We start from the raw sequence: 16,980 nt of genomic DNA, 5'->3' as shown, positions 1-16,980 counted from the left end.
GCGTCAAATGTTAACTAATTATCCTTTTCTGATATTAGCAACAGCATGGCTGGGCTTCTCTATGGTTTGTGAAACGTCCTTGAATGCATGCTAGTGTAACGTCATGTTTCTAAGCTTATGCTAATTTTGAACCTTAGGCTGGCCTATCAGTCGATTGGCGCTATATACGGAGATATCGGCACGAGTCCTCTATACGTCTTCTCAGCAACGTTTTCTACCCAGCCGGTTCTGATTGATTTGATTGGCGTTTTGTCACTTATCATTTGGGCTTTATTGCTCATTGCTACCATCAAGTATGTCGGTATAGTGCTTTGCGCAAATGATAATGGAGAAGGAGGATCCTTTGCATTGCTATCGATCATTCGGAGACATGTGAGTTACATTACTCCTTGAACATGGCGAAATGTGCATGAGGCTATATTGGTAGCTAATGATGACCATTAGGTACATCTTGATTGGCGTGATGCTAAAGCTAAGCTTGAAGATGACTGGAGGGATGGTAAGATAGATGAGACAGCTGGGTTCAACGGATACGTCAAAAGGTGGCTAGCAAATAGCTCTGCTGCCAAACGCGCGATTACTGTTCTTGCTGTGCTTGGTGTCTGCATGGTCATGTCAGGTATCTTCCCAACTACTCCGCGATACTTTAGCTAGTGGGCTGACTTATTGCGTAGATAGCGTGTTGACTCCGGCACAATCAATTCTCGGCGCTGTCCAAGGTACCCTCCCTTCCAGCAATAGCTATGCTCATTCCCTCCAACTGACGTGCTTATAGGTATTCAGATTGCTGCACCGGATATACCATCCCATACTATTGTTGGCATCACATGTGCTCTGATAGTCATATTATTTGCACTACAGCCAATCGGAACATCAAAACTAAGCAACTACTTTGCTCCTATTGTTACAATCTGGTTATTGTGCAATACATCCTTTGGCCTATTTGTTCGTATCCCTCTTTAATTCTACATGTGGAACTTCGAGACTAACTGGGTATAGAACCTGGTGTTGTATGACCATACCGTCCTAAAAGCATTCTCTCCGACCTATGCTATTTCTTTCCTACTTCGGAATGGGCTTTCAGGCTGGAGATCGCTTGGCGGTGTTCTCCTTTCTTTTACAGGTTGGTTACCTTATCCCAGCGTTATAAGTTCATGCTAATTGGACTATTCCGCAGGGGTTGAAGCTTTATTTGCCGATCTAGGCGCATTCTCCGCGAAGTGAGTACCCATATTAAACCCATTTGTATAAAGTGATGCTAATTGGTACATTCACAGAGCTATCCGGTTCTCATGGCTTTGTTTTGCACTACCGTGCTTGTTGATTATATACAGTGGCCAAGCTGCGTATATCAGCGAGCATCTAGACGCATTCGAGAATCCATTATTCAAGTCCGTCCCGCCAGGCCTATACTGGCCCACCCTGGTACTCTCCATGATTACCTCAATCATTGCATCGCAGGCCATGCTCACTGGTAGCTTTCAATTGATATCTCAAGCTGTTCGGCTGGGGTATCTTCCCAAACTTACCCGTGTGCATACGTCAAAGAGGATAACAAGCCAAATATATATACCCCTGGCAAATTGGTTTATGATGGCCTGCGCACTTGCTGTTACCATAGTGTACCAAAATGTAAGTATTCTGCAGTTCACGGGGGTCATATTCTTTGTAACTAACTTTAGTAGACCACTCGCCTTGGAAATGCCTATGGTGTCTGTGTGGTGGGAGTAAGCTTCATCACAACCTGGCTGGTGACATTAGTTGCTATCGTTGTCTGGAATGTTCACTACCTGATCGTGATCCCCATATCACTATTCATCGGACTGGCTGATACCTTGTTCCTCTCCGCCGCCCTGGCCAAGGTGCCCTCCGGTGGATGGTTTACCCTTGTTTTAGCTGCAGTCCTAACGACAACCCTGCTTGTATGGAGCTATGGAGAAGGATCAAAGTGGGCTGCACGGAAAGATGAGAGAATATCTCAAGCCGTGGTGTATCCAAACCAGAATGGCCAGTTGATACTGCGTGAAGAAGGTGTGGATCAACCAGTAAAGAAAATAAAAGGTTGGTAATAATATGCATACACATAATATCCATACGAAGTGTTAATTTCGGTGTAGGGATCGGGGTATTTCTGACTGACCATGATGCCGGTTCCCCTTCGGTATTCAAGCATTTTGTCCACAAGTTTGAATCAATACACGAGATATCCATCCTTCTTCACGTTAAACGTGTCCTCAAATATACTGTTAGTAGCATGGCTGCCCACTTTTATTGTCTGCGTGTCTGACCCATGCCCTGCAGGTAGCCGATGAGCGCCGATTCACACTACGACAAACAGGAATTCAGGGGCTGTTTCATGTCACCTTGCAATATGGCTACGGAGACACCGTGTCCTGGAACTCCTTTGAAAAAGACATCCTAAGTGAATTAGGAACTATCACTCCGGCATGTCGGGACGATCTGGAGGCAGAGTCCCCCACAGCCAATTTTGGTGAAGAGTCGTCCACCGCGATGCCACTTACCACCAAGAGACCCTCCACAAAATCTATCACATATATAGTCGGGAAGGACAAACTCTATCTCCTCCCAACGTCCAACCTGATCCGCCGCGTATTTTTATGGGCGTTCATCCACCTGAAGAACCGCGAGAAGACAAAGCTAGATCACCTGAACGTTCCGGTCGATAGGCTGCTGGAAATCAAGTTCTCCAAAGGGATATAAACGGGTACGGAACAGGCGTCTGGAGTTTACGACGGGAAAGCACATCGTAATTTTTTTCATAGATATAGACTTAGGCACTTAACAATGTAAGATGAGTGTGCTCTGGTGTTGCCTGTCTCCCTTTTTCAACCCCCTTTAAATCGCTACTCTCCGGCTATCACATGCATGACTACCTACCTTAGGTAATTAAGTTTATGCTTACTAATAGCATTCGGAGCGACTTTCTTCCTGCGCATAAATCAGTGGATTCCGATTGGTCGGCAAAGATCAGGTCACCTCGGCTTCTCATTTTCTTTGCCGCGAAAACGACGAAGACGATGAAAAATGGTTGGGATAAACCAGCAGTCCACGGCCTTGATATTCACTGCAATAAGAGTATCTATATGCTGTCAAAGTATTCTGTAGTCTAGTAACAGGTAGGCTGAGTAATATCCGCAGCGTTAATCGTCGATCGGGCCCTCCAGTGCTTGGCGACCGCTCTTTGAGTTCAACAATAAAAAAAAAAATAATAATAATACTTTAATTCACTATTAATTCAGGCCCGACAAAGGGTTAACTAATGATCTCGTTCGTCCTTTGAACTTGCCAACCACCAACCTCCAGCCGGCTACAGACCAGATCGCCTCTTCTACCACTTCACCAGCGCCGTCGCCGTCGATATACTCCCTCACCAGCTGCCATCATGTCTGCCGATAAGGAATTCACCCTCAAGGAGGTCGCTGCTCACAGCACCAAGAAGGATCTCTACGTTGTGATCCATGAGAAGGTCTACGACTGCTCCTCCTTCATCGACGAGCACCCGTACGTCTGACCCGACATCTTCCCCTGCACCTCTCTTCCGTGTCACGGATCATTGAGGCATCTGTGTCTATATTCCACCGCATCAGACATGCACCGTATCTGAAAACAGGGGGCTAACCTGCTTATCTGTTCAATTTAGCGGTGGTGAGGAAGTCCTGCTTGATGTTGCCGGTCAAGACTCCACAGAGGCCTTCGAGGACGTCGGACACAGCGACGAGGCCCGTGAGATCCTCGAAAGTATCAAAGTCGGCACCCTGAAGCGACTGGTATGCTTTGCTCTGCTCCGGCTTTCTTCTTTTCTCCGCATATTGGGGGAATTATTCTGCTGACTTTTCTCTCTCTCGCAGCCTGGTGATCCTGCCCCAGCCGCCGCTCCTACAACCACCACCACATCCACTAGCTCAAGCGACTCTACTGGCCTCGGAATCGGTCTCTACGCCGTCCTCTTGGTCGGTGCTGCTCTCGCCTACGGTGTCTACCAGTACATGGCCACCCAGCAGGCACAGCAGCAGGCATAGACGAAATATAATTACAGTCTGTCTCTTAAGAAGCAATAAACGACATGATTCTTCATTATTAAAGACCATTTATGATCAATTACCCTGCCAGATCTATGACCCCTTTTCCTCTTGGTCTTGATTACTTCAACACATTCTCCTTGAGGCTTGAATTACACTTGTCAAGAGCTCACCTTTTAGAATTCTTTAGTTTATGGGATTGTTTTCTTCTTCTTTTATTTCTCCCTGCTATGTGTTTCTTGCTATTATTTATTTGCCTTCATTCACATTTTTTTGCAAGGAACTCTCCGCCTATGAGTGATGGGCTGAGTGATCGATTAGATGACTCTTTTTTCATACCAAAAAAACAGGCCAGAGGAGTGTGGGTATACAATTTACCAGGTTCTTGAGACAGATTATCGTCCTCTTTTCCTACGTATATCATCTTCAGCCGTGGTTGTGGCTTTATTCCCCTACATGCCCCATTGCGGATTACCAAAAGGGGGATCCGAGTGCTGAACAGCCACCAGCAATTTTCGTATCTCAATTTCTCTAGATTAAAGGGACAAGCAGCGTATCTCTTTGCATCCCTGTAGATATCATCTCGCAATTCTCCGATATGCTCTTTGCAGTGCCTGTTGGACGATGCAGCTCTCATAGTCCGTATTAAACTAATTGGCTGACCCCACGAGTAACACCGAACGTTGCCTCTTTGACCCCGCCAAACTCACGTTGAACTACCAAATACAAGACATCAACTTCAGCAATTATCGTTGATGAGAAAGAAATACGCAATATGTCACGCCATAGAGTGAAGAATATCAGTTATGACGATGACGACCTGGACGACGAAATCGATGACAATGACGATGAGCTTTCTCCCGAAGACCGCGAACAGATGCGACTCGCGACAATAGAGGTGCAGCAGCTGCTACGCTCGCAGATACCAGCTATAGAAGCTAAAGAAGACGATATATGGGAGACTCTATGGCATTATTACTATGACGTGGACAAATCTGTCGACTACTTGACCAGTATGACTTGTTCTTTTCTATCCCGGCTAGTTACTACAAGTAAATACTGATAACTATTACTCCGTGTAGAGAAATATAGATCGCAGGAAAAGAAGGAAACGAAAGCAAAAGCGTCCACTGCTGCAACAAAAAAGAAGAATACAGCTGGTGAGTTTGTTTTGTTTCGTCTTTCCTCGTTTGTAATCCCTTTTGGACGTTGGGAGGTCCCCTCGGATATAGGTGCATATCCTGCTCTACGGTGCGTCACCATTTCAATTACACTCATCTTAGTGTGGCTTTAAACGTCCATCCGGAGACGCTACTTATACCAATAAATCACTGAAGCTATTACTAACTTGTTGGCTTTTACTCGTCTAGTTACAGATTCGACGGTGTCAACCTTACCACTACCTTACTCGAGCCACTTCTCTGTGCATGACTTCTTCAAAGACTCTCCGTGGTTAAATATCCCGCCACATCGGCAAGCGGAGATCTTGATCGAACCACTATATCCTAGACTAGGATTGCTAGGGGGATCTTCCTCCGAGAAGCCCGGGAAGATGTCAAAGTTGGCCGCTCTAGCTGCTGCACGCAAGAAAAAGGAAGCCGAAAGACAGAAAGCTCAAGAACAAGGAGAGGCAGGAGGGTCAGCAGAGGAAACGAATAAACCTCTTTCCTTACGGGATAGGTTGGCTGGTGGTGGGAAAAGCAGGACGCCCACGCCTTCTAGTTCTAGGTCATTGACACCGCTGAGGGGTCTGAGTCGGTCTCCCAAGAATGAACAGTCACAGGCGATTGGAGAAGGCGCAAATATTGGCCAACAGCTTGCATCAAAAGCGACTCAGCAAGAACATGATCGCAAAGAAGCTGATATATCGAAGTCCGAGGAAAAGCTTGCGGCTGGCCCGTCTGAATTTGCAGCAATAATAATCGGCGAGAAAAACGAATTAGGGGAACCTGCTTCCAGCGTCTCACCTCGTGCATATAATCTGTTTGATTTCGTCGTGCAAGATCTCACTGAAGTTTACAATTTTGCAGAGCCGAGCCCGGACGATGTCGTTATCAATGCACAGAATGCAGCTAAAGGTTTGTTAGATTCCATCTAGGTAAATGCTTCGCAGGATAACTAACTAGGGCTGGTGCTTTACAGAGAAGAAAGCAAAACGAAATGCCAACCAGCAGGCAGCCGGAAAAGCTCAAACGGACTTGGCTGGCGGTGTGCAGCAGCTATCAGTTGAACCTGTGAAGGTGAAAAGCAAAAATTTAGACGTATTAGAAGAACATCGAAAAGCAAAGAGGAAGAAAGCTGCGAATTTTGTTGTTATTGGTTTGTTGCCTGAATTGGCTGTCAAATGGGTGTCCCGCTAACAAACATATTATAGGCCATGTTGACGCCGGGAAAAGTACGCTTATGGGGAGACTGCTATACGACCTTAAAGCGGTCGACCAGCGAACAGTTGATAAATACCAACGAGAAGCCGATAAGATCGGAAAAGGATCGTTTGCGTTTGCATGGGTTCTTGACCAGGGCGCAGAAGAGCGCGCTAGAGGTGTCACAATCGACATTGCTTCAAATAACTTTGAAACAAAGGATACCAAATTTACAATATTAGATGCGCCGGGACATCGAGACTTTGTGCCCAATATGATTGCCGGTGCAAGCCAAGCTGACTTCGCCGTTTTGGTCGTTGATGCTAGCACCGGTAAGTTTGAATCTGGCTTGAAAGGACAGACTAAAGAACACGCTTTGCTGGTCCGGAGCATGGGTGTGCAGAAGATGGTTATTGCCGTTAATAAGATGGATATTGTAGACTGGAATAAGGACAGATTCAATGAGATTGAACAGCAGATATCCGCCTTCCTGGTAACAGCTGGCTTCCAGGCGAAGAATATCTCGTTTGTTCCTTGCTCTGGTCTTCAGGGAGACAATATAGCGCGAAGGTGCGAGGATAAAAAAGCCGGCTGGTACACCGGCAAGACACTTATTGAAGAACTAGAGACTTCAGAGCCATTCTCATACGCCCTCGAGAAACCTCTACGGATGACGATAGGAGATATATTTCGGGGAGGTATCCAGAATCCCCTATCTATATCTGGACGGCTTGACGCTGGCCACCTCCAGGTGGGCGATCAGTTTCTGGTCATGCCCAGCGGAGAGAAGGCAGTTGTCAAGAGTCTGGAAGTCGACCATGAGCCAGTGGATTGGGCGGTGGCAGGTCAAAACGTGGTCCTCCATTTAGCTGAAATCGACGCTAAACACCTTCGAATTGGTGATATCGTCTGCAGCACCTCCTCGCCGGCTCAGAATATCACCAGCTTCACCGCAAAAGTACTTGCTTTTAACCATCTGACACCAATGCATATTGACGTGCACCGCGGCCGGCTGCATGTCCCTGGTCGGATTACGCAGCTGGTAGCTACTTTGGACAAAGGGTCGGGCAAGCCAACGAAGCGGAAACCGAAGATTGTGGCTCCGGGCAAGGTCGCTCGGGTGGTGGTGGAGCTGGAGCAGTCCATCCCGCTAGAAGCTCCTGCGCGGATAGTCCTGCGGTCTTCAGGGGAAACCGTTGCTGCGGGTCTACTAGAGTAGTGACTTTACTCCATAGATAAGGACACGTTTACCGCATAGTATTACAGAGTACTCCGTCCATTGCCGTCTTACTTCTCTCTTCCTCATCGTCGTCGGCTTTTCGGTCAGCCTTTGATATCAAACCCGCAGCCAATCAGAAGCCGTCAAGTCGTCTCAGTGGCCATTTGCTGAGTAATAATGCTTACTCACCAGTATTGACCAATCGCAGCACGTGGAGTAGTCTTCGCTGTCGGTGAACGGGCGAGCTAAACCCGAAACGACCTAGCGCGGCATGAGTTTGAAGAGGCCAACTTGTTCCTTTTGCGTTTTGCGCTTCTCTTCATAAAGCAACATCCACGGCTCGACCACTTCATCTTCTCTTCCTCTTCTCCTCTCCGTCCACACTCACCAGGAGATCTTCTTCTGCTACCCCTTGTTGCCTCTTCTTTTCCTTTTATACCTCGTTGTTGGAAGTTTGTCGGCTCTGGGAGTTGATCAGGGCTCTTGCGGGCAAACTAGAAGCAAGCAAGCTCTTCTTCCGGCCAATTTGCCTACCATCACCATTCGCTCACTCACAATCACATCCAAGATGTCCAGACAATCGAGGCGGGGAGCGTTCTCGCCCTTTGCGTGGACTACCATCCTCTACCTCCTCCTTGTCCTAGTCGCTCCTTTTGCGCTTCTGGGAACCGCAAACGCCGGGGATGCTCAGGCACCCATTGAGAATGAGAACCTCAAGAATGGTATGAATTTGAAGCCCAGCTATACAGGGAACTACAAGTACTAATTGGGTTATAGTCATTGGTATCGATTTGGGAACTACATACTCGTATGCCATCTCTCTCGTTTAATAGCCGTGTGGGTAGGAATGAATGCTGATTGCCACTCAATAGCTGTGTTGGTGTTATGAGAAATGGAAAGGTCGAAATTCTCGTCAACGACCAAGGAAACCGAATTACCCCTTCATACGTCGCCTTTACCGATGAGGAACGATTGGTCGGAGACGCTGCAAAGAACCAGTACTCCGCCAACCCTCACCGTACCATCTTTGATATCAAGTAAGTTGGATACACACTATGGTGATTGTATTGTTCAACCGGGGTACTGACAGGGGAATAGGCGTCTCATCGGCCGCAAGTTCTCTGACAAGGATATCCAGAAGGATATCAAGCACTTCCCCTTCAAGGTCAGCGAAATCAATGGAAAGCCATCGGTCAACGTCGAAGTCAACGGAAAGGCCCGCAACTTCACCCCCGAGGAGGTCTCCGCCATGGTTTTGGGTAAGATGAAGGACATCGCCGAGAAGTACCTCGGAGAGACTGTCAGCCATGCTGTCGTCACTGTCCCCGCCTACTTCAATGACAACCAGAGACAGGCCACAAAGGACGCTGGTACCATCGCCGGTCTGAACGTCATCCGTGTTGTTAACGAGCCAACTGCCGCAGCTATTGCCTACGGTCTCGACATGACTGGTGACGAGCGCCAGATCATCGTCTACGATCTCGGTGGTGGTACTTTCGATGTCTCTCTCCTCTCCATTGACAAGGGTGCCTTCGAGGTCTTGGCTACCGCTGGTGACACTCACTTGGGTGGTGAAGATTTCGACCAGCGTGTCATCAACCACTTCGTCAAGCTCTACAACAAGAAGAACGATGTCGACATCACCAAGAACCTCAAGACCATGGGTAAACTCAAGCGTGAGGTTGAGAAGGCCAAGCGTACCCTTTCTTCCCAGAAGTCTACCCGCATTGAAATCGAATCTTTCCACGATGGCAAGGACTTCTCTGAGACCCTTACCCGTGCCAAATTTGAGGAATTGAACATGGATCTCTTCAAGAAGACTCTCAAGCCAGTTGAACAGGTTCTTAAGGATGCTAAGGTCAAGAAGTCTGAGATTGACGACATCGTCCTTGTTGGTGGCTCTACCCGTATCCCTAAGGTCCAGGAGCTCCTTGAGGAGTACTTCGGTGGAAAGAAGGCCAGCAAGCAGATCAACCCCGACGAGGCTGTTGCCTTTGGTGCCGCTGTTCAGGCTGGTGTCCTTTCCGGACAGAAGGGTACTGAAGATGTTGTTCTCATGGACGTCAACCCATTGACCCTTGGTATTGAAACCACCGGTGGTGTTATGACCAAACTCATTCCCCGCAACACTGTCATCCCTACCCACAAGTCCCAGATCTTCTCTACCGCCGCTGATAACCAGCCCGTTGTCCTCATTCAAGTTTGTAAGTTACCCTTTGAGAACATTCAATTTTTACTACGACCAAGCTAACGGTTTACTACTAGATGAGGGAGAGCGATCCATGACCAAGGACAACAACTTGTTGGGTAAATTCGAGTTGACTGGCATCCCACCAGCTCCACGTGGTGTTCCCCAAATTGAGGTCTCTTTCGAGCTTGACCCCAACGGTATCCTCAAGGTCACCGCCGGAGACAAGGGAACTGGCAAGGCCGAATCTATCACCATCACCAACGACAAGGGCCGTCTTTCTCAAGAGGAGATTGACCGCATGGTTGCTGAGGCTGCTGAGTTCGCTGAGGAAGACAAGGCCATGAAGAGCAAGATCGAGGCCCGTAACGCTCTCGAGAACTACGCTTTCACCCTCAAGAACCAGGTCACCGATAGCGAAGGCCTTGGTGGCAAGATCGATGAAGATGACAAGGAAACTGTAAGCTCCCTAACCCCTACATTGCCTTATCCAGTACGTCGTGCTAATGTACTTTTCAACAGCTTTTGGAAGCCATCAAGGAGGCCACTGAGTGGCTTGATGAGAACTCCGCCACTGCTACCACCGAAGATTTCGAGGAGCAGAAAGAGAAGCTCTCCAACGTCGCCTACCCAATCACCAGCAAGTTGTACGGTGATGCCGGTGAGGCTCCATCAGCTGATGATGATGATGACACCCCATCTCACGAGGAACTTTAAATGACCACTGGAAATACCCCCAAAAAATAAGACAAAAAAACAAGAAAGAAGAAAATGATAAAGACATCGAGTGTGGCATAGTTGGTTTCTATGTCACTAATAAACGCTGCTTGGTGCATTGCTCACTACTACCCAAATGGATTCCCGTTTGGTCCCGGCCATTCAGCATTACTTAAACAACTCATACACATAGACCCATACGTACCTTGACGTGAAAGCAATGGAAACCCAGTCGATCTCGTCTACTTTGCTGTTTTTTTCGTTTCTTTTTCTTTTGCCTTTCATGCCTACAACCATGTATTATCAAGATGAAGGAAAACGGAAGTCAAGGTAGTTAATATACAGGAGTTCTTTATTTTTTTTTTTTTTCATATTAAGCTTTGCTTCAAGTAGACCAGTCTATACTCGGGTTATGCTCGAGTAGTTCATCATTTAATTCATTATTTGGGGGTATATAATGAGGCAACACCTTTCTTTCTCGCATGAGGTCCCATGCCCAAACACCCCCTGTACCCAAGCTATACACTGCAAGCTCGCCTGTGAAACTGAATTTTCTATATCTTACCCGGCCAACCATCACCCAAGTAAGATAGCTGGTTAGGTATCCCATGCCATTCAAAGCAATATAAAAGACAAGACGTACGAAAGCCAAGTAACGAAAGACAAAAAATGCATAGGGAAGAAAAGGAAAGAAGGACAAAAAGTACATAAAGTGAAGTTGAGACATCCAGTAAGCATCATTAGTTTAGTTAGCTGGGGCCCGCTCATAAAAAACAAGGTATGCTTGCTCGTTTTGCAAGTTATCAGGGGAAGAACGGGAAGAACTTGGTTGGAAATCCGTTACTCGTTGATCATCAAATTTCCGCCAACATCTGCGTTGCTCATCTCTAACCAAGGAAATGTAATGTCCTTCATTCATAGTTGAGCCAATGTGCCGGACAACGGCGTAGGCGTTATAAATATATGGACTGGACGTAGCGAGTTCATTAGTCTGTAGCACAGATTGGGATTTTGGGGGGGCATGTGAGTTTGATTTTGAATCAAGTTTATCGTCGCTGCCATCCGGCAGAGGAGAGACGGGACGAGAAGATTGGGAATGTTGAGGGTGTTGAATCATAAAGGGGGTCATGTCGAGGCCGCTAAGTGGGAAAGAAACTGGCGTGTGGATTTTACGCGCTTGTTGCCGTCTGGAGGCGGAAAATCTCTTGAAATGAAAGACGAGGAAGCGAGGAGCTCGGGTGAGGATGATTTGTTTCGCGGCTTCTCGCTCTCGTTTGCAGTATGGGCATTTCCAAACTTCGTCACCACTGAGTACTTCTTCTTGACAGTAGCTTTTGAGGCATTGATAAATATCTCCTGTTCCTGTGACGGGGATTTCGACACTAATGCTATAAAATGCCTCGTATGTAGTGGAAGTCTTTCGACATGTAGTGCAGCGAAGTTGACTGGCATGCTGTCCCGCGAAAAGGGAAGATACATACGATAGTTCACGGTGCGAGTATCGGGCCCATTCGATTTCCGATACCTTGTGGATTGGCATTTGTTCTCGGCGCATTTCCTCTGCAAAGGTCAATGGCCGTAAAGGCGTGCGTTGCCAACGTAGATTGAGATCCTCATGTAAACAATCAACTAACACATCAAAAAACTCCTTTGCGTCTTGCTGCTGGCTTCCTGCCCACTCTGTGTTCAATCGACCAACGAATTTCCGGAATGATGTAGGCCGAATTACTTCAACGTCATTCTTCCACAAAGACCGTATCAGATTTGCGAACAAGCCCGGTAAGACGCCTTGCGAGCCTTTCCAGTTCTTTTGAACTTGAGCGTGAAAGCGATTATCGACAAAAAATTTGGTAAGCAGGACGGTAGCGCTGAGACTTTGTATTATTGAATTCATGTAGCAGGTTGAGCCCAGGTTGATAAGACCAGTCCGAGGGAGTCTCAGTCGGTCAATGGGGGAAGAGTATAGTGCTTGTTTATGAGCAGATGATTGCCGAGCAAGCGGTGGCTGTGTCTGGCCACGGTCTGCCACACCACTATAGCTTGGTCGAGGAATGGCGGGAGGTGGCCTTGACGGGGCCGGTACGGCTGCAGCGTCGTACAATGGAAATTGTACTGCATTTCCCGCATGTACCATAGACTCTCGAATGTCGTTTGGTTCGGGGAACCTCCTAAGAAAGTCCTCGTAACTATGTACGAATGAGGCTGTCTGCTGTAGAGTAGGTGCGTCGATATCTTCAGGTTCTTCAGTAATGTCTCCTTCCTCGGCAACGTAGCTGGTGTCTATCTCCTCGTCCCTCGCCTTTTCGAGCCAGGCTCGTTCTTCTTCAGGGTTGAGAGGTTTATAATCACGTAGTCTCCTCTTCCTCACCTCCCAGCTTGAATTTGCGCTAACAGTAGGATTTCTGCGCAAAAGCTGGCTGGAATCAGGCGCTTGCCTTCTAGCACGGACAGAGCTTAGTATCGCGCTGGTTTGGGACGTCGCTAGAGATTGTGGCCCGACCAAGTCAACCCATGCATCTAGACCACCAACTAAAAGAGCTGGAGGTCGGCCACCTTTTAACGGCTTATAAAAGTTGAACTCATATAAGGTATCATAGAGAGCGCGCAGATGTGGAACTGCACTTCCAGCGGGAGACCCTATCAAATATGTTGGCTCAACGGTGCTTTGATCATAGTAGACGATAAGGTCAAATTCGTTTCGCCGGTTGAATAATGACTGTTCTGTGTCGGGTGAGATAATCAGCCGATCCTCAAGCTCTTCTGCAGATATGTTCTCCTTCAACACTACTGGCTCAATGCACAAAATGGACTTGGCATATATGTGACCGGCATCATATTGATCTCGTGACCGAACGTCGATGAGCAGGACATCATATTTTCGAATAAATTCTACCAACTTTGTAGGACTGATCGTGGGGCCGACATATATATCCGGGCTTCTGTTTCCAGAATCGGCCTCGGGCCGGATCCCGTTAGGAGTTTGCGAGCGGTACGGGTTATCTGTAGCGGTGTTAAGGCTGCTGTTGGAATTTGTTGCCCCGGTGTTTGTTTGCTTGTAGATAGTATTGCGTATACTTTCGATCGACGTCCTAGGAGGGTTCGGAGTTGGTATTGAGGGCACAGTCCACATAGGGTTATAAGCAGGGCTTGGGTATCTAGGGAGAGGTGCATCTACACCAGAGATGGGGACCTTTGGAGGGACAGTCGGGGCAGATGGGTTCATCTCTCGGGGCCCCTGTGGTTTCGAGGGCACAGGACTGCGCTGTCCCGAATGAGTCTGTGAGTATAGGTGTGACCGGTAGGTAGAGTAATTCCCATTGGTGCTGATAGTAGAGTAGGAAGAGCCATTTGCTCCCTCATTCGATGGGCTGCTGCCTTGATGTCGCTGGTTTCTCAGGCCTGCAAGTCTCTGAGCAAGGGGATCCTGCACAGGTATCGACTCACTGGCAGGCCTGCTGCCTCCTGAGATCTGTGAAGTAGTGTTTAATGGTTGCCTGTGAAAGTTGGTGGGGCTTGGCATGCGTAAAGTAGTAGAAGATGGAGTTGACGTTGAGCGTGAGTGTCCTGTGGCATTGTTGCTTGCTGTGATTTTCCGCTTAATGTCTTCCATCGTCTTGTGCTGGGAATCAACGAGCTATAGTACCGTTAGCTACCCTGTATCTGACGGTTGCCGGAGTATACACACCATCATTAGTCTGGCAAACTGGTCCGCCCATCTTGGGTGGTTCTGCTTCATATACGTGAAATCTGAGTGGCGGGGAATCATATTGACAGTGATATCAGAGGCACGGAGGTAATAGACGAGAGCAGAATCGTATTTCCCTCGCTGGGCGAGGGTTTTTGACTTGCTGATGGCATCTTCGGAGATATGTAATAGTTCATTTAACTATACCAACCCTGCTATTAGCACTGCCTGGAAGCTCTAGAGAGGTAAACCAAGACGAAAGATAAACAACATACCGACGGATCTTCACCCAAGTTCAAACAAGCTGCCATGTTCTGCAATTCTTTCATCGAGGGATAGGGAGGCCTACCCGCACCTGGTACGGGAGCCCCATCTCCAGCACCCCGAATCGGCTCCGCTGGTTCGACCATCTGGAATCCCGTCGGCAGTGCGATGCCTCGAGTAGGTCCTGCTTATATCATATGTCCAAAACCTCTCACAGCGCTGTCTCCTCGCGGCTGGAAATGCTGCTGGCTAACAGTCTTCCTGAGCGAGCGTCATAGGCCCCTCTCCGTGCCGCGTGGCAGGGCCGAGCGGCTTCAAAATTGTTGAAGATCGTGGCGTGTCTCCCTTTTAGTCTCTCGGGAAGCCCCTATCGTATCCAATCCGCATCTCTAGCCGCACCATCGAGGCATCGGTGTCGTGTATCGTCTTTGTTCAATGCAGATAAACTCAACTGCTGGCGCAACATTCTGAATAAGCTCTCCACGTGATCTACCTTGTTCTTTCATCACATGACGTCGATTTATGGAATCAGGCACTCAACATTCAAGCAGAAGCAAAGCAGCAGAAACAAGAAGAGAAGAAGACGAAGACGAAGCAGGCAGTGGATGCGCATCGGAGAGACTGCTGTTGAGCCCCTGTTATCTCGCTGACCAGCCTGACGCTCTGGTGCGTTGACAGCTACAGCTACATCTACAGCTCTAAACATCCCAAGCTTCTTCCTCAGTGTCGTCATCATGGCAAGCTGGTTCACATCGTCGTCCCCGCTGGACGATCAAGTTGAGAAGGCCACGTCCTCTAGCTTGTAAGTGATAAGTTTGGATATGGCTAGCGGCTGTTAACAGTTACTAGGGAGGATATCGCTTTGAACCTGGAGATTTCCGACCTGATTCGATCCAAGACAGTGCAGCCCAAGGAGGCTATGAAAGTGCTGAAGCGCAGGCTGGAGACGAAGAATCCTAACGTTCAGCTCGCGACGCTTAAGGTCTGTGTGTTGATCTGAGATGTCTTGCTCCGTTGTAGGATCTTGATCGCTAACCGGGGCTCTTTGCTTAGCTGACCGATACCTGCGTGAAGAATGGCGGTCGGCATTTTCTCGTCGAGATCGCATCTCGAGAATTTATGGATAACCTCGTTTCCTTACTCAAAACCGAAGGCCCAAATGCCTTAAACCTTGATGTCAAGACCAAGATGCTGGAGCTCATACAGAACTGGGCCATGGCCGCTCAGCCCAGGAACGACCTATCTTACATCGCCGAAACCTATCGGAAACTACAGAACGACGGATATAATTTCCCACCAAAGACTGAGATCTCAAGCACTATGCTGGATAGTGATGCCGTAAGTAGGCAACTTTGTTTTGTGCCGCCAACTTTTAATTTGATGGATAGGAAGCTGACTGTACCCGGTAGCCCCCTGAGTGGATTGACTCAGATGTATGCATGCGATGTCGCACTGCATTTACATTTACCAACCGCAAACATCATTGTCGCAACTGCGGGAACGTTTTCGATGCTCAGTGTTCTAGCAAGACCCTTCCACTGCCGCATCTTGGGATAATTCAACCTGTTCGGGTGGACGATGGCTGTTATGCAAAACTTACATCGAAATCAACCAGCGCAGCCGCTCGTTCGTTTAGTAATTCATTAAACACACCAGCAGTTCCGGCGAATAAGCCCCGCATGGAACCTCGGAGTGCGTATGCTGATAACGATTTTGACGAAGATTTGAAGCGGGCGCTACAGATGAGCTTGGAGGATTCAAAGGGGCGACAGTCCTCTGGTTATGTTCCACAACCCAGATCCACATACGCGTCGCCAAAGGTACAAGTTAGCGCCCCGAAAAATGATGAGGAAGAAGACGCAGATCTCAAAGCTGCTATTGAAGCATCGTTAAAGGACGTGGAAGAGCAAAAGCGAAAGCATACCGCGGCCCTGAAGAGCTCTGCATATAGCGACAAGCCGGAATCCAGCAAATCTTCCGCAGTTTTGCCGAAAAAGGATTATGAGTTGACACCCGTCGAAGCTGAAAATATCAACTTGTTAGCCACCCTTGTGGACCGGCTACAACACCAACCTCCAGGAACCATTTTACGAGAACCCCAAATTCAAGAATTATACGAAAGTATTGGTGCTCTACGACCAAAGCTCGCTCGAACGTACGGTGAAACGGTCAGCAAATATGGTAAGATGCTATTATTGTAAGGATGACCCTTGAGACTAGCTAAGTGCTGACTATACTAGATACACTTCTTGACCTTCATGCTAAATTATCGACGGTTGTGCGATATTATGACCGCATGCTGGAAGAACGACTCTCAAATACATACTCGCGCCAGACTTTGAATGCATATGACAGTGTTCGTCCCCAGTCGGGTTCCAACTTCTACCCATCTATGACCCAGCATAACACAGGTGGCCATGAAGGCGCCGAAAACTTCTATCTTGGAGCCGGCGCACCATCCGAACTCCACCAGTCGGTGTACCCCCATACCCAATACTTATCCA

At 48.0% G+C, this 16,980-nt stretch overlaps 7 protein-coding genes across 9 annotated transcripts in view; 6 read left to right on the top strand and 1 right to left on the bottom strand.

The window, feature by feature from the left end:
• Positions 1-45: 45 nt before the first annotated feature.
• Positions 46-3,170, top strand: TERG_03040 (potassium uptake protein; the record flags this gene model as incomplete). Of its 2 annotated transcripts, XM_047749496.1 has the most annotated exons (10): positions 46-68; positions 138-372; positions 445-619; positions 675-719; positions 776-945; positions 1,000-1,123; positions 1,178-1,220; positions 1,278-1,632; positions 1,686-2,245; positions 2,302-3,170. In XM_047749496.1, the coding sequence occupies 9 exons, from the start codon at positions 46-48 to the stop codon at positions 2,067-2,069; spliced, it is 1,554 nt and encodes a 517-aa protein (XP_047605811.1). In that variant the 3' UTR covers positions 2,070-2,245; positions 2,302-3,170. The 2 variants fall into 2 exon arrangements, with proteins under 2 accessions (XP_047605811.1, XP_047603985.1); XM_047748012.1 differs by having other exon boundaries at positions 1,686-3,170.
• A 233-nt stretch (positions 3,171-3,403) lies between these two features.
• On the top strand, positions 3,404-4,040 carry TERG_03039 (uncharacterized protein; the record flags this gene model as incomplete). The annotated part of the gene is made up of 3 exons (XM_003235939.1): positions 3,404-3,522; positions 3,662-3,788; positions 3,870-4,040. 3 exons carry the CDS (start codon positions 3,404-3,406, stop codon positions 4,038-4,040), a joined length of 417 nt encoding a protein of 138 aa, XP_003235987.1.
• Positions 4,041-4,111: 71 nt separating this feature from the next.
• On the top strand, positions 4,112-4,429 carry TERG_11933 (uncharacterized protein; the record flags this gene model as incomplete). The annotated part of the gene is made up of 1 exon (XM_047750969.1): positions 4,112-4,429. The coding sequence occupies one exon, from the start codon at positions 4,112-4,114 to the stop codon at positions 4,427-4,429; it is 318 nt and encodes a 105-aa protein (XP_047605810.1).
• A 386-nt stretch (positions 4,430-4,815) lies between these two features.
• TERG_03038 (translation elongation factor Tu) lies at positions 4,816-7,622 on the top strand (the record flags this gene model as incomplete). The annotated part of the gene is made up of 5 exons (XM_047748011.1): positions 4,816-5,053; positions 5,123-5,200; positions 5,411-6,118; positions 6,183-6,359; positions 6,415-7,622. 5 exons carry the CDS (start codon positions 4,816-4,818, stop codon positions 7,620-7,622), a joined length of 2,409 nt encoding a protein of 802 aa, XP_047603984.1.
• Positions 7,623-8,190: 568 nt separating this feature from the next.
• Positions 8,191-10,527, top strand: TERG_03037 (chaperone DnaK; the record flags this gene model as incomplete). The annotated part of the gene is made up of 6 exons (XM_003235937.1): positions 8,191-8,344; positions 8,400-8,430; positions 8,495-8,659; positions 8,721-9,826; positions 9,888-10,270; positions 10,333-10,527. 6 exons carry the CDS (start codon positions 8,191-8,193, stop codon positions 10,525-10,527), a joined length of 2,034 nt encoding a protein of 677 aa, XP_003235985.1.
• A 477-nt stretch (positions 10,528-11,004) lies between these two features.
• TERG_03036 (uncharacterized protein) lies at positions 11,005-14,602 on the bottom strand. The gene has a single exon (XM_047748010.1). The coding sequence runs from the start codon at positions 14,135-14,137 to the stop codon at positions 11,273-11,275; it is 2,865 nt and encodes a 954-aa protein (XP_047603983.1). The 5' UTR covers positions 14,138-14,602; the 3' UTR covers positions 11,005-11,272.
• Positions 14,603-14,842: 240 nt separating this feature from the next.
• Positions 14,843-16,980, top strand: part of TERG_08767 — a gene marked incomplete at its 5' end in the record, with an annotated part of 2,803 nt that continues 665 nt past the window's right edge. Inside the window, 5 exons of one of the 2 annotated variants that reach the window (XM_003235935.2) lie at positions 15,211-15,278; positions 15,326-15,458; positions 15,530-15,814; positions 15,886-16,657; positions 16,717-16,952. In XM_003235935.2, coding sequence (XP_003235983.1) covers positions 15,211-15,278; positions 15,326-15,458; positions 15,530-15,814; positions 15,886-16,657; positions 16,717-16,952 — 1,494 coding nt within the window. Of the gene's footprint in view, positions 15,815-15,885; positions 16,658-16,716; positions 16,953-16,980 lie in introns of both variants that reach the window. The other variant, XM_047750603.1, reaches the window with a different exon arrangement.

The sequence above is a fragment of the Trichophyton rubrum genome (assembly GCF_000151425.1).
Source record: "Trichophyton rubrum CBS 118892 genomic scaffold supercont2.3, whole genome shotgun sequence".
NCBI classification, from domain to species: domain Eukaryota; kingdom Fungi; phylum Ascomycota; class Eurotiomycetes; order Onygenales; family Arthrodermataceae; genus Trichophyton; species Trichophyton rubrum.
This window is presented reverse-complemented; position numbering and strand designations above follow the sequence as displayed.